The sequence below is a fragment of the Coptis chinensis genome, chromosome 9 (genome assembly GCF_015680905.1).
Source record: "Coptis chinensis isolate HL-2020 chromosome 9, ASM1568090v1, whole genome shotgun sequence".
NCBI lineage: Eukaryota > Viridiplantae > Streptophyta > Magnoliopsida > Ranunculales > Ranunculaceae > Coptis > Coptis chinensis.
This window is the reverse complement of record NC_141464.1, coordinates 59,305,862-59,329,599: the sequence shown is the minus strand read 5'-3', so window position 1 is coordinate 59,329,599 and position 23,738 is coordinate 59,305,862. Positions and strand designations below refer to the sequence as shown.

The 23,738-nt window shown below is 36.1% G+C and overlaps 2 protein-coding genes across 2 annotated transcripts; both read left to right on the top strand.

Moving 5' to 3' along the window:
• Positions 1 to 2,994: 2,994 nt before the first annotated feature.
• On the top strand, positions 2,995 to 10,435 carry LOC147477030 (aspartic proteinase A1-like). Its single transcript, XM_086583335.1, has 14 exons — positions 2,995 to 3,391; positions 4,178 to 4,540; positions 5,246 to 5,306; positions 5,487 to 5,581; positions 5,659 to 5,771; positions 5,960 to 6,128; positions 6,218 to 6,257; positions 6,363 to 6,427; positions 8,550 to 8,663; positions 8,752 to 8,816; positions 8,910 to 9,072; positions 9,155 to 9,274; positions 9,896 to 9,984; positions 10,094 to 10,435. The coding sequence occupies exons 2-14, from the start codon at positions 4,184 to 4,186 to the stop codon at positions 10,176 to 10,178; spliced, it is 1,536 nt and encodes a 511-aa protein (XP_086439461.1). The 5' UTR covers positions 2,995 to 3,391; positions 4,178 to 4,183; the 3' UTR covers positions 10,179 to 10,435.
• Positions 10,436 to 17,709: 7,274 nt separating this feature from the next.
• LOC147477029 (mitogen-activated protein kinase kinase kinase 18-like) lies at positions 17,710 to 19,200 on the top strand. The gene has a single exon (XM_086583968.1). The coding sequence runs from the start codon at positions 17,920 to 17,922 to the stop codon at positions 19,189 to 19,191; it is 1,272 nt and encodes a 423-aa protein (XP_086440094.1). The 5' UTR covers positions 17,710 to 17,919; the 3' UTR covers positions 19,192 to 19,200.
• The last annotated feature ends 4,538 nt before the right edge of the window (positions 19,201 to 23,738 follow it).

The following is a 23,738-nucleotide window of genomic DNA, read 5'->3' as shown; positions in this document are numbered from 1 at the left end:
CCCATACTGATCCTGATATCCTAAAGCTTTTCAATCCGGTTATCTCTGACAGAGAAAACAACATCCTAACTGAGGCTCCTTCAAATTTTGAGATTTGGAAGGTGGTGAAAAAGATGGGAGCTCTAAAGGCACCTAGTCTGGATGGTTTCTAAGGGATTTTTTACCAGCAATGTTGGGACATAGTAGGAGAGACTATCATAGCTACTATCAAAAATTTCTTCACTTTCGGGCAACTCAATCCATCTCTCAATGAAACTTTCATGGCCATTATCCCAAAGATCCCCAATCTAAACAATATAGCTAAATTCAGACCTATTAGTTTGTGCAACTTCACTTATAAAATCATATCCAAGCTATTTGCCAACAGATTCAAAACCTATTTGCACAAATTTATTTCACCTTTCCAAGGAGCTTTTGTGAAATGAAGGTTTATTGGAGATAACATAGGTTTAAATAGTGAGATTTTCCATAGTTTTAATCAGATGAAAAAGAAAAAACAAGGGTGGGTGGCAGTCAAGATGGACACGATGAAAGCTTATGATAGAGTGGAATGAGAGTTCATTTATCAGATTATAGAAAAGTTTAGGTTCTGTAGGAAATGGATCTACTTGATCAGAAAGTATTTGGAAATGGTTTCGTTCAAAGTGCTTTTGAATGAGTCTCCTCTTAACACTATTCTTCCCAAGAGAGGTCTAAGACAGAGAGATCATTTATCTCCATATTTGTTCATCCTAGTGTCTGAAGCTCTATCTAGGATGATTCTGGAAGCTGAAAGTAAGGGGGATCTATCTGGCTTTAAGGTTAATAGAAAGTCCCTTCCTATTTCCCACCTTCTCTATGCGGATGATCTAATTATGTATAATAAAGCTACTTTGGGGGAAGCTGCTTGTTTAAAGAATATTTTAGAGAAGTATTGTGCTGTCTCTGGGTAAAAAGTTAGTCTAGACAAATCAAGTGTTTTTTTTCAAGAAGAATGTTCATGTAAAACATCAACTCACGCTGATGAGATTCTGGAAAGTAAAAACGTTAAATGAGAAGGATAAATATCTGGGGGCTCCTATAATTATAGGGAAAAAGAAGACTGAGACATTCTCCTACCTGGTGGATTCACTACAAAAGAGAGTTTCAGGATGGAAGGCCAAAGGTTTTGTCTCAAGCAACAAGGACCACCCTGGTCAAGAGTGTAGGACAAGTAGTACCCATATATGCCATGGGGGTTTTTAAGTTACCAGTGAAAATTACTGATAATTTGGATAAGATTAATAGAGATTTTTGGTGGAATAGGTCAAATGAATCAAATGTTTTGCACACACTGAGTTGGGATAAGTTGTGTAAATCAAAATGCCAAGGAGGGTTGGGTTTCAGGAAGGCAAGGGAGATGAATACAGAGATGCTAGGGAAACACTGTTGGAGATTACTGACAAATTCTGAGTCCTTATGGGCCATGTATTTTAATAGTAAATATACTTGGCATTGGGGAAGGAAAGAAACAGGGACTAAAAAGGGTAAGGATTCTTATTTCTGGAGGGGAGTTACCAAAGCCATGAAAGAAATAAATGGGGGTTTGGTTTGGAAGGTAGGGGATGGAGCTGCAATACCTATCCTCTCTGAACCTTGGATTCTTAATAATAACTCACCTATATACTTAAGAGATCAGGTGTTCCCAGGTTACAACCCTGACGCTCTGAGGGTGGATCAAGTTATTGACACCTATAACTCATAATGGAATCATGACAGGCTCAGAGAATTGTTTCATGAGTCTATTTGTCAGAGAATTGCTTCAGAAAAGTTCAATCTGGAGAATAAGGATAAGGTCATTTGGTTTGGAGATCCTAAAGGGAGATATTATGTCAAATCAGCTTACAAACATCTGACGAAGGAGTATGAGTTGGGAGAATGCTCTAACACAAATGTTAAGACTATCAGGAAGATATGGACGCTTAGACTAGATGTATGGACCCAACAGTTTCTATGGAAAGCCTATGTGGGAGGACTACCTACTGGGGAAATTGCTTTGAAACACAAGTTTAAGGGGGATCACTCTTGTAAGAAGTGTTAGAAGGCTATAGAATCTGATGATCATTTATTGATCTAGTGTGAATGGACTAAACAAATGTGGTTTGGATCCCAGATAAGGCTGAGAATAGATGTGCAGAAAGATAGAACGCTGAAGGAGTGGATTGAGCAGTTTGTGAAGTGGAGTACAGAGAAGGAGGATCAAGACCTCAAGTTTGCATGGTTCTACAGTATTATGATACTTAAGGAGATATGGGAAAATATAAATGCCATGTTGTTTGAAAAAAATGGCACCTCAGCATTCTTTGTTTTATGAGAAAGTAGGAAGAAAAACTGCTGAGATCCTTAGAGCTATGTCTGAAGACACAAATCTCCCTAAAAGCAATCCTGATAGTGGTCTAGTGTTTAATTGTTCTGACAATAGAATAGGAGAAGTCTCTTATAATGATTGGCATAAGACTTTTTTCGATGGTGCTTATGACAGGATTACTAGAAGGGGAGCTGCTGCAGCTGTGTGTCAAGATAAGGAAGGGAAATTAATAGGGGCTGTATATAGGAGATTCAAGGCAGCAAATGCATTTGAGGTAGAATGTGTAGGAGCTGAGATAGCTGCTGAAATGATGAAAGACCTGCTGATAGATTGTGTGATAATTTTGGGAGATAACAAATACCTGATGCAGATGCTCAGAAGTAAAAGGAGTGGAGCGGCATGACAATGCAAGGATTCTATCAGTAGGAGTGTTTTGTCTCTTAATTCTGTTTTTGTGGATACTAATGTAAAATTTTGTTAGATTAAGAAGATGGAGAATGCTAAGGCCCATAAACTATGTAAATGGGCTAATATGCATGCATAGGACACTCTTTTGTATAGATCTATGACTCAATCAAACCTTTAGCAAACATCTAATATAAACAGAGTTATTATCGGAAAAAAAAAATGGATATCCTCAAATGCTAAATTTGCAACTAAACAGTTGCATAGTCTCCATTTTCATTCTAAAAAAAATAAAAAAAAATATTGTACGGTACAACATCTCTTCCCATCACAATAATAAAGTCACTCACTGACTCACAAGTATCTCTTCCAATTTGTTCGTTTCTTCACATAACAAAATTCCAAAAAAGAGAACCCTCGTAAACCGAACCCCCGTTACCAACGTGTCAACATACTAAATCCACATTCCAACGCCCACGATCTAATCTCCATAACTCCCACGTCTCAAATCCAACGGTCATTAAATTTCCAACATTAAAAAAGTCACTACACTATAAATATCCCCCTCACATTCTCTCTCTCTCTCCTCACTTCTCATTTCCACACCTTTACTCATTTTTCTTCTCTGCTGTTCCAACTACCTCCTCTTTTTTCAATCTGGTAACAATAACAATTTCCTTCATAAGTTTTACATTCCTCAATATGAATCGATGCATGCTTAATTGATTTCCGCTCATTTTCATATTTTTTTGAGATTTATTCTGTTATTTGTTAGCTAATTTGATTATAACTGTTATATAACCGTTATGCTGTTTGTATATATTGAATGATTCATAGATGACTTTAGTTTGTTGAAGTAGATAAGAGATATTTTGCATGATTTTTTAGTGTGTTTGATCTTTCATTTATGTTACATGGTAAAAACTTCGAAATGGTTAAATTTAGCAGGAGATATTTAGTTTATGGAAGTAGATAGAGAGATTTTTGTTTTAGATGAGTTTTGAAAGTGGAATTTGTTGTTTTTGGGATGTATGCACTGTTTCATTGGTTTCTGTTTCTATATACGAAATTTTCCGTTGTTTCTCAATTTGATAAATGGTGTTGGGTTGTCTAGATATCTTAAATGAAAAATATAGTTTATCGAAGTAGACAGACAAATTTTTACTTTGTTGATCTGTTTAGCTTAAAAAAGTTGATCATTTCGTTATCACTAGAGTTTTTATCATTGTTCTGTTTCTCTTAGATGATTGGTAGAAACACTTAGTTTATGAAAGTAGAAAGAGAGGGTTTGCTTATGAATAATGCTTTTAATACATTTAGCTGAATTTTTTTATTATTTTGTTGTTATGGTTTGAATGATTGCTTGAGTATTATTGGAAACGTTTTCGTACTTTGACGATTTTATGATTCTGAGACATGAATTTTGTTGTTGTTGACTGTTCTTAGGTCACCATGGGAACCGGATATGTAGGTGTTTTTCTTCTTTTGTCGCTGTTATGTTCTTCAGTATTCGGTTCTGGTGATGGATTAGTTAGAATTGGATTGAAAAAGAGGACATTGGATAAAAATAATCATCTTGCTGCACAGCTTGAGTCTAAAGATGGAGAATCATTGAGAACTTCTATTAGGAAGTATCATTTGAGAAGTAAATATCTTGGTGACTCTGGAGATATTATAGTATTGAAAAATTATATGGATGCTCAGTATTTTGGTGAAATTGGTATTGGAAGTCCTCCTCAGAAGTTTACTGTTATTTTCGATACTGGTAGTTCTAACTTGTGGGTTCCCTCGGCAAAGTGTTACTTTTCGGTGAGTTTTTGTTTGCTAAGTTTGTTCATTTCTGTTGTGCATTTTTAGGTTTTAAATAGATGTTGTGGTATGTCTGCTTTGTTGTGTAACTTCAAGGCAGGGTACTTAAAGAGTATGAGGCGCAATATTGAATTGATAAGATTACGAGGCCGAAGCGTCGTGGTAAAAAAAAAAAAAAAAACTTCAAAGATTTTATAAAGATATCATTTGTTGGACCGTGTCTGTGGCCTTAGGTGTGAGGCAACTGTATTTGGTGCTAGGTTTTCCAACTGGCGCCTTAGGGCGCCATGCAAATGCCTCTGACAAAAGGGCACAACTATGTTCACTAAAACCGGCACCTTGAGTGCCATGCCTGGACTGGCGCCTTTTTCAGGATAATTACCTTTTATCACATCTTAAAGTGAAGCTTGTGATGTGTTAATCAAATGTTGCTTTTAACATAATTTATGAACCTTGAAAAAACACAATATAGGAAGTGACTGTCATGTCATGAGTTTATCTTTCTTGCTTACTCAATTTGAGATATGCTATGTCGATTTCCTTTGGTGTAATGTTATTTGTGATGTATTTTTATTTATTTAAGAGGAAATGAGCTGTATGCTATATTCTCTTTTAGTTTTGCTGAACATATTGGAAAGTCTGCATTATTATTCTGTTTTACAGATCATTTTGGATGACGATGTCCTTATTTTGACTTTTTTTCAGGTTGCTTGCTATTTCCACTCCAAGTACAAGTCAAGCCGTTCAAGTACCTACAAGAAGAATGGTCTCTTGCTTTCTCTTTCTCTTGTGGTTTCCAAGTGTTATTAGTCACTCTTTGGTCTCTCCTTTAAACAATTTTGGTGCTTCAAGCCATTTGTTAAAATAATTCATCTTAGGAAGCCTGTTCATAGCATTTGTTTTGGATATGATTCTAATGATGGTATTTTCGCCTTGATATATTCAGGAAAGTCGGCTGCAATTCACTATGGTACTGGGGCTATTTCTGGTTTCTTTAGTGAAGATCATGTCACAGTTGGTGATCTTGTTGTCGAGAAACAGGTAAATTTAAGAGTCAGCTTTATATTATGTGGCCAACCTGGCATTTTCCTCAGCTCACAGTCATGTCTGCTTTTCAGGAATTTATCGAGGCAACTAGGGAGCCAAGTATCACATTTTTGGTTGCAAAATTCGACGGCATACTTGGGCTTGGTTTTCAAGAAATATCAGTAGGAAAAGCAGTCCCTGTCTGGTATGTTGAGTATCTTTACTATTACTTTATTAATGCTTACTTGTCCCCAAAAGATGTTTATGTTTCAAGTACTGACTACATATATATGATATAACTGAACTTGAATATTGGAGTAATAATATGGTGCTATTTTGAAGGCATTTTGTGTGCACAACAATTTTTGAACTAATAGACTTATTATGTGGCAGGTACAATATGGTGAAACAAGGTCTTGTTAAAGAACCTGTATTTTCATTTTGGTTTAACCGAAACCAGGATGAAGAGGAAGGTGGTGAAATTGTTTTTGGAGGTGTTGATCGCAAGCATTACAAGGGCAACCATACCTATGTTCCTGTGACCCAGAAAGGGTATTGGCAGGTGGGTGGTCCTTACATAGTGTATGCATTTGCCTTCTGTTGGAGTAAATATTTTAGTCTCTAATCTGTATGATGTTTATCTGTTGTCAGTTTGATATGGGAGATGTCCTTATTGGTGGTAAAACATCTGGTAAGTGTGATCAGTTAATAGAGCTTCTCCTATAGTTACAGACTCTAAGAAGCTTTGTATTTTATTTTATGATCTGTAATTATTCTACCTGAAATGAATTTTCAGGATTCTGTTCTGGTGGCTGTGCTGCTATTGCTGATTCTGGAACTTCTTTATTGGCGGGTCCAACGGTATGTTTACCATCCCTTTTGGAGTAGTGGCAAACATCGTTAACTGTGACAGAATTTCTTTCTATTCAGGGCTGTCTTCCGAAAGTAGAACTTATCATGCTATCAGAGTCGAGACATAAATGGATGTGAATGCAGTCATTTATATTCGGGTTATCCTATTTTGTAGTAATGCTCTGTACATATATTGCTATATCCTTTTTGATCTGTGTTTTAACGGTTTAGACGATACGAATGAAAATGAAATCATTGATAGACCTTGGTTCCCTGTAATCTTTTTTGTTTTCATTAAATGACATTTTTTTGTCCAGAGGATTATTCCATGTGTGAACATGGAATTGCCTAGAATTTGGTCATACAGATTTGTTTTGAAACAAACATAATAGTTTATGTTTTTATTAATTATAAATGTCTTCTTGAATATGTACTGTAATTCACAATGGTTATTATTTGTGATTTGACAAGTGCTTTTCATTGAATCCATTTTAATTTTCAAAATAATCTTTTTCTGTTGAAATAAATTTTATTAGAGAAGGTGAGTAAAAGTAGGACAGATTCAAATGTGTTCCTCTCATATATACAAACTTCTTTTTGTAAAGACGGTTCATCCCACTGCCAGTACGGAAAGGATCGTAAATCTATTTATAATGCCGTGTACACTCTACATCATATGCCTTGAAAGTGTTCATATATTGTTTTTTTATCCGTATTTACTTAGTTAGGTACATGTATATGTAAGTGAGTGTAATGTGTGTAGCTATTCTTTTTTTGTGTGTTTCTGTTTGTTTAATTTAGCGTAATGCTCCTTATTATTGATTTCAGCCCTTGTGAGTGTTTTCATTTATTGTCTTTTATCCTCATTTGCATACTTATGTACATGTATATGCTAGTGAGTGTAACGTGTGTTGTTCTTTCTTTTGCTTGTGTTTCTGTGTGTTTAATTTAGCTTAGCGCTCCTTATTTTTTATTTCAACTTTTGATTTATTATTATTTTTACTTAAAAAGTTGATCAGTTTGAAATCTTTCCATGTTTTGATGGTTAGACCACTTTATAGCCTTTTACTGTAGATATTTGTTGAGCATTCATGGAGGTTTTGATACTTCCTGTTTTCCTTCTTTTGGGCTGCATCGTGAGGGGTCAAATTTAGCTGTTTATGTTAATGATTTTACTTTTCACAATCAAAATACAATGTTAAATTTCAGATATTTCAGGGAGAAAGGTACTTCGTATTGGTGGTGTTTGTTAATTATTAGAGCAAGTCCAATGGGGGGCTATATGGGCTGCTAAAGGCAAATATAGCACCCCAACCACAAAAATGTCATTCCAATGGGGCTGCTAAAAGGGTCTTAAATTTGGAAGGAGTCAAAAACCCAACCAAAGTTAAGACCTTCGCTAGCAGCTGCTATAATAAGTTCGGGAGACGGATGATATAGTTTCTGCCGTCCATGTTTTAAATTTTGACGGACGGCAGAAATTGTGTCGTCCGTCCAAGAATATTTCAAAAAATAATGGACGGATGGCAGAAACTATGCCGTCCGTATCATTTAGCACTTCAAAACAGAAAACGCGATTGGATTGGTTTTTTTATTTTGGGGAGCCAAATTTGGCTCGGCAAGCTAAAAGGCCTATGTGGCACTTTTAGCAGCCCAATTTAGCAGCTCTCCATTGGACTTGCTCTTAGATGATCTTAAACAGTTTGAAAGGTATATCTGGTTGCTTTACTAGGCTTAACCTCTGGCATATGTACAGACAAACGGTCTGTTTGCTAGACCTAGTCTTGCCAGCTTCCCTAGTTAGATTCCTGCTATCTCTAGTCAATATACTTGAGTTTTGAATCGTGTCGAGATCCCATGTTTAGGAAATGAAAAGTTCCACCTGTATGTGTATATGTGTAAAGTGTCTGGCATTCTCGCCTCTGATAGCATTTGTATATGTCTTGACTCTGATATGTATGACAAGTGAAATGGATATGCATATGAGAATGAAAAAAGTTTTTATATTTCATACCATATGTATAATATGTAATGGGTTTGTTTATCCTTCGTGTGTTTGAATTGTTTATTGTATGTCGTGGGAAATAAGTACGTTGTTCCACTGATAATTGCTACTGGTTCACTTTTGAAGACAATTATCACTGAAATCAATCATGCCATTGGAGCTGCTGGGATTGTCAGCCAGGAGTGCAAAACCGTTGTATCACAATATGGGGAAATGATACTGGAGTTGCTGTTAACTGAGGTATCCACTGCATTCTTATTTTCAGCTATTACGATCTCTCGAGTATTGTTTTATCGGAACTGATACTTTCTTTGGTGTAACTTTATAGGCATCACCTAAGAAAATATGTTCCCAGATTGGTCTCTGTACTTTTGATGGAACTCGGGGTGTTAGGTTAGTGAAGTGCTACGAATAATATTGTTAAAGGGTATGCCTTATGGATTCAAATTAGGAGTTACTAAGATTTATGGACATGTCTTTGTGCAGTGCTGGCATCAGGAGTGTTGTGGATGAGGTGAATGATGGCCAATCTTCTGGCGGTCTTGGCGATAGCCCCACATGCAATGCCTGTGAGATGACAGTTGTATGGATGCAAAATCAGCTTCGACAGAATGAAACCCAAGAGCGTATATTGAACTATGTCAATGAGGTGAAGTAGTGTTGTGTTATTAGAAAGTATTTTAGAGAACTTTCTATTCTATGGTGGCTTATTTTCTATCTTGGAATTGCAGCTCTGTGATCGATTGCCCAGTCCTATGGGAGAATCAGCTGTGGACTGCAGTAGTCTTTCTTCCATGCCTAAGGTTTCGTTTACCATTGGTGGAAAAGTATTTGATCTCAGTCCCCATCAGGTATTGGTGTTTTTTATTATATTTTGATTTTCTGATAATTTGCTCTTGTTATCTGAAATTTTTGTTGCAGACTTGCAGTTACTTCTGTTCAATACTTGTGTCTTTTCTGTTATTTTTTTCCGTCTTCCCTAAAACTTCCATTGATATCTAATTCATCACAACTATTGGAATGAGATAGGTTTTCTTTGCCATGTTGGATATTTTTTCTTTGTATTGTGTTTAATAATACATAAAAAGTTTTTATCTATTCTATTATGTGTTCTGCCCTTTGGTAGTCATCTTGTGCAGTCATAGTGTCTTTATGCTACCATCGTAGGTGCCTTTTTTTTTAGCTTAAGAAATGCTATCTATAAAATTTGGCTAGGTGACTCTAATTAATGTTGTTTGCACTTATATGAGCTACATCAACCCTGTATACAGGACTAAACTAAAGCATTGCTAATAAATAGATTAAAAAGGTGCCCATCTCTTGTGCTATCAGAGTGTCGGCCATCTTCCCTCTAGACGAAGTGCAGCATCAAATTTCAAACTCTCAAAAAATATGACAAAATGATACTATATTACAATGGTAAATTTCATCGCTATTTTCCCATGCTTTACTAATGCATTATCCTCTTCCAGTACATTCTCAAAGTGGGTGAGGGAGACGTGGCTCAGTGCATCAGTGGATTTACAGCTTTGGATGTTCCTCCACCACGTGGTCCTCTTTGGTATTGTTCTCCTTTCCCTTTTTTCTATTAGGACCAGATCAGTACCCTAGCCAGTCTGATGATTCATTTTTTTTTCAAAGCATGTAACTGAAATATTAATGAACTGCAGGATTTTGGGAGATGTTTTCATGGGGCAGTACCACACAGTATTTGACTCTGGCAAACTGAGAGTTGGCTTTGCAGAGGCAGCTTAGATTAACGTTCTCTTGTGTCTACTGGCCTTGCTACCATATATAGTCTAAGCGCAAGGATTTGTTCCGTATCAAGACAAAGGAAACATTTGCAGACACAATATGTAAATATTTGGGTATGTGATACCTGTTTTACTAAAAGCCATCCCTACAACACTTTTCACATGTTTATTAGCTATCATATGACAAGTCCCTCACTAATTTCTTATGAACTTGCGTGTAATTGTTTGTGGATTTACTGAAGAGAGAGTGAGCAGCTATTTTCCGGAGTGCCAGTGTGACTGAGAACACTAATGCACAATTAAAATTGTGTACGAGCACAAAAGAGACTAATTGTTCAAGTGGTTGCCTTAAGGTTAAGCAGCTAGAGGGGCATCACCGAACAACCCCAACCTTAAGTGTTGGGGCAACACATCTCTTATTAGATGGCCATGATATAGTGTAGCAGTTATTGATAAGTGCAAGACGTAAAAAAATTACAAGTCCACCGATAAAAGTATCGAGTGGAACTTGAGCAGTTTTATTATTGTTGACAACAAAGTATGCGATTAAAGAACGTGCTGAATATGTATTTTGTCCAGAATAGCTAGATGTGTCTAAATTTTGATAACAATGAAGTCATTTCCCTTGAGATTATCATGGAGGTGTATAACAAGGGGCTGCTGTCTTCCGTAGAAACTATTCTGAAAAACGCATTCAAGATGATCCAGACATGGTCTACATGATAGTAACTTACATACCAATTCTCAGATATCGGTAGATAGATATGCTGAACTACAAAGATAAAATATGGGCGTGCTGCAAGTACCAAGTACCAAGTACCAACATTGTGAAGTATCATGTTGATAGCTTTGTAAGTTATTCCAGGCATTTTGTACCATGATTGAGAGCAATTATTTCTTCCTGAGTAAGGAGCATGCCGGAAATTGCCCATACAGTAGTCCGCAAGACTATCCTTAACCGATATCAGTCAGTGAAGCTCGCTAACATGTCAAACAGAACTTCCAATCCAATTGTAATCAACTATTTAACTGCAGTTTTATTCATAGTTCCTCATGACACCTGCTTCATATAATATACTCGTTTTGCATTATTTACACACATCAAAAGTCCACCCGTAGCCACTTTCGTTTAAACCTACTATTTCACGTTCAAAAGCACGTTTTAGTTGAGTTTGTAAACTTTAGCACTCTTGAAGTAGATAAAGAGGAACCTGATCTCACCATTTTAGTTGAAAACATATTAACTTGGACATTGTCCAAGTTCAGAGATATACGCCTACACTTAAAAAAACATATACATCCAAAACTACTCCATTTTTTGTTTCACAAAAAATTTCTTTATCTATTTGATACTTCAACTTGGAGTTGTTCAGAGTTTGGGCACTTGAATCACCTTATTCACCTAAGCTACAAAGCGGAAAGGGTTTTAAAAGGGGTAGAAGCTTCACTTTCTGTTATTTTCAACAATATTCATAAAACCTTGACCGTATTTAGTGTCAAATCCTCAAAGAGTGGATGGAAGGATGTGGATAACTTTGCTAATTAATCTTAGTATGAGTGTGACTTGCGAACAACGAGGTTTTTTTTTTATGCACTAGTGGGAATTCACTGTTATGCATGCTTTCCTTATGTTGTACATTTTTTTTTATTGTCCATGAGTGATAATTCTCCTTTCGTACATCCCTATTAGAGAGGTTAGGACTTTGGACTTAGGTCATCTAATTTGTTATGGAAATTATTATTTCCTATTGATTCCTTCTGAAATACACATTGGTAAGAAATTGTACCTGCAACAGAGAACAGTAAACACATGTTAAAAGCTTTGCCATGTTACATCACTGACTTAAAATTTCATAATTTGATCTGAAACGAGAAATGACCATTTTTTTTATTTGCTTAATCTACTTTGCGTTAGAAGTTGAAATATTACATCGCACTGTCTCTTGTCAATGGGAGTTCTGGTTAGAAAATCTACCGATTTCAGCTTCCATACTTAATCCAGTAGAAGCGCTGCAGCAGCATAAACCATGTAACTACATCCACCTGTTTCTTACAGCCTCCACAGAAATATTGACACGTTACTGCTCATTCCAAGTGACGTGCAACTGATGGTCAAGTTGAACCCAAAGATTAGATAAAAGTAGGTCAGGACTCAGGTGTTAGTCCAGCCAATTTTATTGGAACACCCAACAACATTTGTTTGGTGAGTCGGACAACTCATAAACTGAATCCACCAAAACTTATTGCTGGTGGCAACTGATACACTTCTAGTTCTAGATTTTAATTATTCATCCCATTTGTATAGTTGACAAATCAAGTGCATTTCGTAAGTCCACGATGGTTTCTTCTTTGGATGCCACGTGGAAGTTAAGTCAGCTTATTTCAATTTTAATTGAATCTAGAAGGTATTTATTTTAGAGTTAGCCCAGATCTTTATCCAGTAATGAGTAATCTTAATGATCCCCAATAAAAAATCTCGTTCTTGTCAATTATATCCAGAAATCCAGATTTGAGGTCTTAAGGTTCTTGTTAATTGTGTTCGAAGAGGTCTATAAAATATCAAATGCGGCCTTCTTGGTTATGTAAATCAATATTCCTCTTAGGGAAAAGAGAGGTTATCAATGTATGTTCTTGGGATTACAGAGGTATATCAATATATATTCTTCTTGGGATTACAGGGTTGCTGAATTGGGTGAGGATTGATGATAACTTCCAGCTCAATAAGAGCTTCCAATTATATTTCGTATCTATCTAATGTTTCTTAGGTGCCTCAGAGCCATTTGTCAAGAGAGCGAAATGATATTAATTTACTCAGAAATGCCGTGTTTGTGTATTGTAGATTTCATCTTCACCTCATAAAGCACGTCCCAATGCCAAGCTGCCAACTAATGATGCACTTAGTCCAATAAGCATGAATTAGACTATTGATATTAAACGGGAAAAAAAATCAACTTCAATCCTAAAGAAGCTAGTCGACGTTCTTTACTGAACACGTCTATGTACGGCCATTACTGTATAACCAAAAAACAAATTTTCTGTTCAAAATTAAAATAAGTACTCTGTTATGTATGTGTTGGTGATTCCGAATGAAATCTTGGAATTCCATTTAATATTTCGGTTTTTGAAAAAACCGAAACAGCATCGAAATTTGAAATATTCGGTATGTGCCGAGGGGTATTATTGTAATTACGGTTAATTATTCGAATTAAAAGCTACTAAAACAGATCTCAATCTCTAACCCTAGCTTGACATCTCCAGCCAAATCTCAAAATTTTACCACAAAAGTCCGTTGATATTTAAATAAATATGACGAAATGAAGAAAAACTAATACTAGACGATGAAATTGAAGAGGAGATTATGGAATTGAAGAAATATGGAATGGAAAATTAGATAACTTGAATAAGAGATGATGAAATTAAGGAAGAATGTTGGATATTAAGGATCTCGTCGACTTCTTTTTCACAATCAAGTACGTTCACCTTCTTCTGCCACTAGAGATGATACCACCATTAGAGAATCTATGGTAGTGGTGGTGCTCTTTTCAGCTCCCACCATTATTTTGTTGAAGAAATAACATTAAAAGGTTAAGCAAAGCCTAATTAAAATGGTCGATGGTGATAACCAGATCTATAGAATCCAACGGCCCAGATGCATTTGGGAATCTTGTTGATTTCGACACTATTGGCGAAATACCTAACGGAATTCTGGGTTTTCAACAATTTGAAATTCTGATAATTTCGAAATCATGAACTATGGTTATAACAGAAAGGGCAATGTCACTACTTAAACGTCAATGCAAGTACCAATTTAATATTTAGACAAATGAGATGAACTAGGGTATAGATTGACTTTGAAGTCGATACAAGAAGTAATGTAGATTGCATTATTGGAATATGGTTTGGATTATAAGCAATCTTTTGCTTACTTGAATGCAAAACAATTCGAATCATTCATTGTTTGATAAAGATTTTAGCATATATAGGAATATTATTTGGTACCACCTATGTGACATAAAGTTTGGCCAAGTTACAGGTAGCGGCTTCTACATATATGTAGCATTATAGCATAATGTTTGCGCAACACATCAAAACACACGTTGCTTTGATGCTTGTATACGTATTCTTCTTAAAACTGTTTAGAAAACAGGATTGTAGAAATTGCAAGCTACTCTAAGTTTCATAATGGTGCTCCACTTTATTTTTAATTAAAGTGAAAGTGTATATATGGTACCTAGTAGTACCTACGGAATCGAAAATTAGGAAATAAAAATTAAAGCATTCTAACCTATAGCTCGCCTTGATCTATTCCTGTAGTGTGTGAATAAATCCATCGGTGGAACTCATCCTAAAAACCGGCTTGCAAGGTGAGGCCGGGTGCCCAAGTGCTTATTAGCAAGTTCATATATCATTAGCAAGTAACCAAGCAATGTGTGACTACTCTTAAATTATATATCATTCAAATTAATTGAGCGCAATGAATATAATTTGACAGATTTCAGTAAGCATGTTTATGTATTTGTTTATAATCAATATTTCGTCTCAAACTTTTTAAAGCTTGAAATTTTAAACGTTTGGCATTTTGGTCGTATGCCACATTCTCTCTTGTAGTAGAATATATACGAAATCCAAACTGCATAGCATAGGCAAGTTGCTATGGAAAGCACCAAGTTGCCATCCTAATCAGAGAAATTCTTAATTGCCACGTGCAACCATTCAGAAACTATAAATGGATGTTCTTATTCTATTCATAAAATTAGGACAACAACCTCAAATTGCACAAAGATCCCAAACTTTCTCAAAGTGATCACATTCGTTATCACGGTGACCTCATTTCATGCAAATGACAACCTAACTAGAGGGGCATTAACGGTAAATAACGATTTCCTTTTTCTAACAGAATTTCAAGCTAACACGAGAAGGAAGCTAATTTATAACCACCTCACACCACCTGGCAACTAATTTTTTTGTCCTACAAGATTGAATAAACGTTACACTTCATCATTATCAAGCACACACACATAACAGCTTCCACCAAAAACCTTTTTTTTTTAATGACTAGCTCCCCTACTATGTGGCGGCCACTTAAAGCTAAGTACTAGCTATAAGCATATTCCATGTTTAGATCTGAAAAAGATTCATTCTCTGTGTGGCAAATTATGATTGGGCCAAGTTGTCTAATTTGGACCCATGCCCCTTTTCCTATCAAATGGGATCATGCAATTTTATTATATGCCTTTCTTTCTGCTGCACCACCATCGACTGTAATTCGAAAAAAATAACTTTAAATTACATTAACAAAATAAAATAAAATAATATGTGCTGCACAAATGGTGTTTAGTGTACGCCATTTTTTTTAAAGAGGACGTAAAGACACGTAAAGCATAGAAGACTCACCACGGTACATCACTCTGTTTTCCTAAATTGTTGTGGCATATAGAAAATGCTACTAATTCGGAAGAAGTATGCAATATACCGATATTTGTATAATTTTTTTGGTACAAGTCATATTTTTATGAAACAAATGTTTTCAAGATACCAAGGTTCATATTTGAAACAAAATCTGCATGTACTTGTATTGTATAGTTGTATATCTTTAAAAGCTTATTTTACTTTGGAAGTGAGGCGCCAATTTCATCACTTTGCAATTCAAAAACGATCATAAAAGCTGCCAATAAGCATCTCCAATCTTTTAATCTCACTCATTCTCCACGTGGCAAATCATCATTGGTCTGGATCATAAGGACCCCACACCTCTCTTACCGAAAGAAGCAAAGGCATGCAAAAAAGAGAAGTAAAATTGGAAATTGCGTGTAATAAAAGATTATACAACAAAACAAACGATCCAAAAAGAAAGAATCTATATCTGTTTTTAATGATTAAGTTTGCTTGCAAGGGACGCATCTAATCCTTCTATCTCAACGTTATTCTTCATTTCTCCAACAACTGACCAAAAACTAATTGCTAACGAGTAAAGAACAAAAGGGGGTTAGAGATTTTGACCAATTTAAATGTTTGGTTGGGTGTCCTTTACAACCAAATTCTACCTGTTTAGTTAGAGAGAGAATATCAGCTTTTCTAGAGTTTTTAGAGTTGGTTACAACCTCTTTTTTATCTTCTCACTAGCTTCCCAGCTCAGCTTTTACTTTGATCCCTAACCTTAACTTCTCTCTCAAACTAACTCTTAACTTTAATAATCCATTTCATATATATATGAACCACTTCCCATTTTTCTTGATTAATGTGCCTTATCTCATCACCTTTTCTTCTGTTTTTTATTAAGTGGGTGCTTTATGATTTTAAGCTAAGTTTTGGATGGTATCTTTAGTGTATGGCTAGACCAAAATATGGTTACCATTGGTGGATGGGTTTGGACTTTAGACCATTAAATTAAGATTACTGTATGCTAATTTGTCACTTTTGGTATATATCATTAAAACCTTGTCTAAATATTTAATGTTAGGAATTATGAGATTTAATCTCTCTACTCACCATGTTTAATTATGAGAAAGACACTTCCAAACTAACCAAATTATCTACGAACACATCTTGATTTCTATTTTGGATAATGTATTATACTATTGAGATATGTTAGAGTAGAAATTTTTTCAATTTCATATACTCCGATCCTATGTAATTAGATGCACCAATCAAAAACAAAGTTGTGATTATTACCTCTCCTTGAATAAAAGCAATGAGTTGATGTTGAGGACCAAATAATCTATATATCAAATGTCTACGCATGCCTTGCAATCTTTACTAATTCTAACAAACTGATTGAAAATGTAGTTGATTTGGTTCTAATCAACAATTCCACTAAATGTAGACATCCCGCCATAATGAATTTCGAGTTTATTAGCAGCGAAAAACAAAAATTGAATTAAAGCTAATTGATGAATCAGGTAATTAAGAGAACTTATGTGCTTATTTCAGGTGAGCAAATTATAAGCCAATTAATCCCAAGTTTAAAAAAAATCTAGCTAGCAGCATCATCATTTTTGTAATAGTGTAATCTTTACATAAGATGAAAATGTATCATGCATGTCAACTATACGGTCTTGATTTCTAGTTTAATCATTGAACCCCGAAAGGCTTGTACTTTTCTTTACCCCAAAGAATTCAAACTTGGCAAAGCAAAGATAAGTATACCCAAATTCAAGCATATTGGTTGTACAACTCCACTCCTCAAACCTAAAATAAGTGTCAAAGTCCACTCAAAGTTAATTAAAATATCCAAATTCATGAACCCAAATCCTTAACCCTACCGAACTAACCAAAATAAAAAAATAAAAAATAAAATAAAAAAAGCAATTTAAATTCAGACTTAAAAATATTACTTTTCACACTTGTACAGTTCTACAGCTGATTTCTTAGCACGTGCTCACGTGTTATCATGTGGGATTGGTTTTATGGTATTATTTCAAGCCAAGCAACCGCCGCCCAGACGGCCAAAGCTGTCGATGCATCTCCTTTTACCACGTGGAGTATTCTCATTAGAAGTGAGAGAGAAAAAACGGCCGCCCTTAGACATAGAAGAAAAAAAAGACTTGTATTAACAACCCATAAAGTTCTTACACTTACTCATATTAATACACACAACCACGACTATATATAAATAGGTATCCCTATAACCTTTACTTGTAACTAAAAACCAACTTCCTACAAACAACAGCAACAGCAACAACAACAACAACCTTCTCCTACTTCCTCAATTTTCCTCTAGCTCTATCTATCGCAGTTCATCAATGGATTGGACTAGAGGGCACTCAATAGGTCATGGTGCATCGGCGACAGTCTCAGTCGGTAAAGCTCACCGATCAAACGAAGTTTTTGCAGTGAAATCGGTGGAGCTTTCTAAGTCGGATTTTTTACAAAGAGAGCAAAGGATTCTTTCTTCAGTAAGGTGTCCACAAATAGTTGGCTACTTGGGTTGTGATGTTACTAATGAGAGTGGTACATATATGTACAATTTATTCATGGAGTATGTTTCCGGGGGTGCTCTTAGTGATTCGATACAGAGCCAAGGTGGTTGTCTAGATGAATGCGCAATTCGATCCCATACTCGTGATATCCTCCATGGACTAGATTACCTTCATATGAATCAAATAGTGCATTGTGATATTAAGGGTAAGAATGTTTTGATTGGTTCGGACGGCGCAAAAATTGCTGATTTGGGGTGCTCTAAATGGGTGAATGAGTTTGAAGTTTCGGCTAATCCAATTGCTGGTACACCTGTGTTCATGGCACCTGAAGTAGCAAGTGGTGAAGAACAAAGTTTCCCAGCTGATATTTGGGCACTTGGGTGCACAGTTATTGAAATGGCAACTGGTTCTCCACCATGGAAAGATGCAAAGGATCCAGTTTCAGCACTGTATAGGATTGCATTTTCAGGTGATGTCCCAGAAGTTCCTAGTTTCCTCTCTGAACAAGCTAAGGATTTCTTGGAAAAGTGTTTTGTAAAAAATCCTAAAAAGAGATGGACTAGTTCTCAACTTCTTAAACATCCTTTTCTTGAAAACACCAAGCGAATTCAAAACTCTGTTTCATGTTCTCCTACAAGTATACTGGATCAAGATTTCTGGGATTCAATTGAAGAATCAGATACACCGCGAAACTTAAGCAACATTGGGTGTTCAAGTTCTGCGGCGAAAAGACTACAATGTATTTCGTCTCCCGCAAAGCCTAATTGGGCATTGGATGAAAAAGATGAAGATTGGATTACTATTAGAAGTAATGAGACCGATGAAAAAGTCGTTGACGATTTTTCCGACGAGTACAGTACAATAAGCGCAGGTGACCATTTTATTGGGGATGAAGAAGAAATGGAGTTATGTGAAACCTCTGTTTCCGAGACAGAGTTCTTGGTTGATTCAATTGATATAATTAGTACGACTAGAAGTAGAACCCATTCTTGTAGTAGTCATTATAGTTTAGTAGAAGTTTGTAAATGTGGTAATCTCAATATTGAGATACAAAGAGAGTTTATATCTTTTAATCAAAATTTATTACAAACTTAATCCTGTCTCTAATATTTTCTTTTAGATCGCTTACAGTTATTTACAGCATAATTCATAAAATTTGGTCTAAATTGAGTAAGGAGACACCCTCGCCGTTGATTATGCATCGAACTGTGCATCTCTGCTCGCAATCATGGCTGGCAGTTGTGACCTTTACAGGTTGCAGTGGCGGCTGAGTACTTGTTTCGGTCCATGAAATGAAGGCACTATGAGTTTGGGCTTAGTCAGTCTTTTCTTAAGGTCAATTTCTAAATCTATGTTTTCACACACTGGTGTGTGAATGGAGGAGACTTGAGGGACGGTCGGGCTAATTCCCATACCGCAGAATGTTCCAAATACAAAAAAAGTTCCCATCTCCTAATCAAAGTTCAACACGTAAATAATCACTTTCTTATCTCTTGGTCGTAATGCTAATCTAATTGACATTATCTGTTCGTGGTGGCCAACGAGGACTATATTGGTGGAGCCACTGTGACTTTGGTCTAGTCAGTCCTCGGTTTGGTTTAGTCAGTTGTCGGTTTTAGCTATTTCAGTCAATATCTGATTATGTGACAATGTATTCATTGTGTGTGAACGGAAGAGACTTGGGAAGGTCAACCCTTAATTGAGTTTCCAGATAACTTCTTGTGTTTAGGTGAGCTGAAGACTTGAGAGTTGAGACTAAACTGAAGACCTCAAAATGCCTCAAGTTCCTATTGAGGTGTGCGATGTTATGTGCCAAGTCAATAGCTTTAGATGGAGAATTAGTTATTGAAAGTGTAGTTTTACAGCTATTTGTTTCTTATTGTTTGTCACACTTTGTGATATCTGCTTGAATCACATTGAAATACACGATTTGAGCAGCATCATCTAGCAGGCAGCAGCTCATGATGCACTTTGAGCCTTTGAGCAATGTGATGTGCAACAAGTGTGTGCCCTTGCCTCTCATCCACCATACCTACAAAGACAACGATCATTGCTATGTTTTCTGGAAGAATTCAAGAGTCAACCTACCTTTGGTAGTATAAATGTAATGTTATTATTAACCCCCTAAGACGCCAATAATCCGTAGACTTAAAAGATCCAATTCGGACGAAAGTATGATTTCAAGACAAATCAACAGTAATAAATTCAGGAATTAGTATGGCTAGAATTATTTTGAAGTATGTGACTACGCGAATTCAGCTGCTTTCTCTTGTAAATATGTTGAAATTTGTACATAAAAATTTGTCTTGAAAATACCACCGTAGATAGAAACATACAATGATGCTGCAGTCATAGATTTGACTTTTAGACTAAAGAATCATCTTTAAGCAGTCCGTCAATCCAAAGGCTGTGTGGGTTCAGAGACAACAACGTTAGATTTTAGTTACTCGTCAATCCGTGTTACGGTCGCTAATCTACCAATGCCATTGCACTCTTTGGTATCTAATTTCTGCCATTTGTCTTTTTGTTTAACAGTTGAGTAGTTGACTTTCTAGTAGTTCACCATTGGTTCAGAAGTCAACTTAGTGTTACTTTACGTAAAAAGGTTTGAAACTCTAATTATGTATTAATAATTGGGCTTTTTAGTTGTTGGCCCATGTGATAATAGGATAATTAGAATTTGGCCCATCCTTAATTCAATATTAGGTTTTGGCCCATCTAAAGTTTCACACCATCTTTTCTCACATACAAAGTTTTTTAATGGTCAACAATGTCAAAAGTCAGTCAATAGACCAAGACCTAATATTGAATTAAGGATGGACCAAAAATCTAATTACTCTATTATCACATGGGCCAAAAACTAAAAAACCCTAATAAATTCGTAGGACACAATAGAAAATTGAGAATAGCTAAGGCCCTTCCGCCCTTGTGCTTATAGACTTTGGAGTTTGGACAGCAGTCTTACTAACTATTCCAACACAAATTATTACCAGTTCAAGTACAGTAAAACTTTGCTTGCTCAGACTTGATGGATCCCAATTACAGTCTCTTCTGCTGAATGGTTAGAACTAGAGCTTGATATCTTATTGATGACATTCATTGAAGATGATTAAGAACCAGCTTTGTACCAACAGAAGCTCTACCATCTCAGATTTTCTTCCGCAAAAAATGCTTTCATTCAACTCTCTAAAAATGTATGTTAGTTTCGTTATTTCAGACAAATAGGGACGGCACCAAGATTTTCAGTCGGGAGTGCAAGAGCATATGTAACCCACAATCGAACTAGGATCTAGGGGTGTCATAGTATAACTTTTGTAAATTTTTTGACGGGTGTGAATCCCTATAATTTGACATTTTTAAGCTAATTAGTAGTACATTAGGTTTTCCAAATCCTGGGGGGTGCTGCCGCACCCACCGCATTTGACGTGGTTTCGTCCCTGCAGATTAACAGTATCCTCCAGCTTGAGCTATCTAAAATAATGCTCCTAGGATTAGTATCTATTTGATATTGTCAAAGAACATCGCTAGTTTGGCTCTTAACAGGTTGCTAGATAATAACATATAAGGTTGTTTGAGTAACTATAGATCATCCTAGCAACGATAAGATCGTGTAATGGAACTTAGTCCACCGTTCCCAACCTCGTTTGACCAGTTCCTATAACTTGCGTTAGCAGATAGCCACTGCTAAAAGGATAAACACAAAGACAGAACATGAAATAGACTGCAGTCACAGTAAAACACATACAAGACCTATTACACGAATTAAAGAGAAATTAAGTTCAAACCTAACTCATCAGTTCATCACATCTGAACCTGCACATGCTTGAGGGCGTTGGTAATAGTTCTCCAGTCAAAACTTATACATTCTCTCATTAGTGGCATTACATTTCTTGGAAGTGAACTACCAATACTTTTCTGTCACCGCATTTGTCGACATATATAATTACACAAATTCATTAACAGATTCTATACATGACTTTTTGACTAGCTAGATATATAGAAAAGTAATAAGGGCAGTTAGTGTATGAGAACAAGGACATTCGAGCTACATTCACGAACAAAAGCTCAAAGCACATGATATAACTATATAAGGTGCAGTCAGTGTATGAGAACAAGCACATACGAGATACATTTACGAAGAAAAGCTCAAAGCTCAGGATATAACTTATAAGGTGCAGTCAGTGTATGGGAACCAGCACATACGAGATACATTCATGAAGAAAAGCTCAAAGCCCATGATTAAGATCTATATAAAAAGGCTCAAGGGATTGTTAGAGTTTGTCTCCTAATTAGTTTCCATCATTTTCGTACTGCACGCATACTGCTGGCAGTTCATTTCTTTGCAGTGCAACAGTCATATATGTTAGAACAGTTGTATCAACACAGCAACTAAAGTAGAACAGAAGGAACAGTAGACAAGGACAGAATTAACAGGTAATAACCAAGGCGCGGAATAGGCTGTCCTTAAGGAAAGATTTCGCCCCTTCCAATGGTGCAGAAAGGCAGCAGTGGCGTCTTCCTCACAGGATTTAATGGTTAACAGCAGTCTGACTTTGCACTAGAACAAACTACCCTCTAGAACAGCAATATAACTCTCTCTGGCGGCTACAGGAAGAAGAGAAGAAGAATAAGATAGGTTATAGTTTTTGTTTCTTTGAGATGGGTTCCTAATCTGTTAAAGTCTATCCCCTCTATAGGTCGGTCTCCTAAACAGATAAGGAAGAGAGACCAACTCCTAATAGGACACCAAAACTTGCTGCTCAAGAAAAAAGCAAAATAAGTTTAGGCAATTGGTCAAACCACTACCCACAATAGTAAGCCCAAACCCAAGCCTGAACCCGACCCGATGTGGTGGATAATCAATGTGGGATTATCTACTATGCACTAAAGTGGAGAGAACACACTTTGTTCATCTCCTCCACTTTGCACACACACACTAGTATTTAGAAATACTTATAAAGATTCCAACAATCCCCCACTATTTCAAAATACTAATAGTCCCCCACTATTTTGGAATGGGATATTACAAAAGAAATAGGTTAACGAAATGCCAGAGAGAATCGAAAAAACAATGCATAAGATACTGGTACTTTACGGGCTTGAACCAGTTATAGGATAACATGTCTTATAATACGTGAAAGTGGTGAATTAAAAAATCTGTGAACAATATACTTATAAAGATTCCAACATTGCACACTTTGCACACACACTAATATTTAGAAATACTTATAAAGATTCCAACAATATACTCATATTCTTCAGCGTTAGAGCATTTCTTAAAAATTCTTTTAGGTACTTCAGGTCCCCAGTTCATTTGCACATTATGTACTGTTACTTTCTGGAACTTGATATATTCTCAAAAGATCCAAATTGAACTGCAATGAAGACTCTGTTCCCTTCTGTTATAGAGTCTATTGTAAAACTTGAAGAGGTTCAACGCACTTCTAATATTCGTTTCTCTAGAGATTCCGACATATATATACTCCTCAGTCACATTCCGTTTCGTTGAAGTGGTAACTGTCATCTTGTCCAGTTTTGGCGCATTTCTCAACACAACATTCAGGTACCTCACTTCATTTGGGCATCCTCTGAGATTCCGAAACTCGACAAATTTTAGGTGAGCAAAAGTGAAGTTCGGTGAT

Excerpts from the sequence above, each read along its gene's own strand:
- LOC147477030 (XM_086583335.1), top strand. The coding sequence starts at position 4,184 with ATGGGAACCGGATATGTAGGTGTTTTTCTTCTTTTGTCGCTGTTATGT. Across the intron at positions 6,129-6,217 it reads CCCAGAAAGGGTATTGGCAG|TTTGATATGGGAGATGTCCT; the intron begins GTGGGTGGTCCT and ends ATCTGTTGTCAG. Across the intron at positions 6,428-8,549 it reads CTTTATTGGCGGGTCCAACG|ACAATTATCACTGAAATCAA; the intron begins GTATGTTTACCA and ends TCACTTTTGAAG.
- LOC147477029 (XM_086583968.1), top strand. The coding sequence starts at position 17,920 with ATGGATTGGACTAGAGGGCACTCAATAGGTCATGGTGCATCGGCGACA.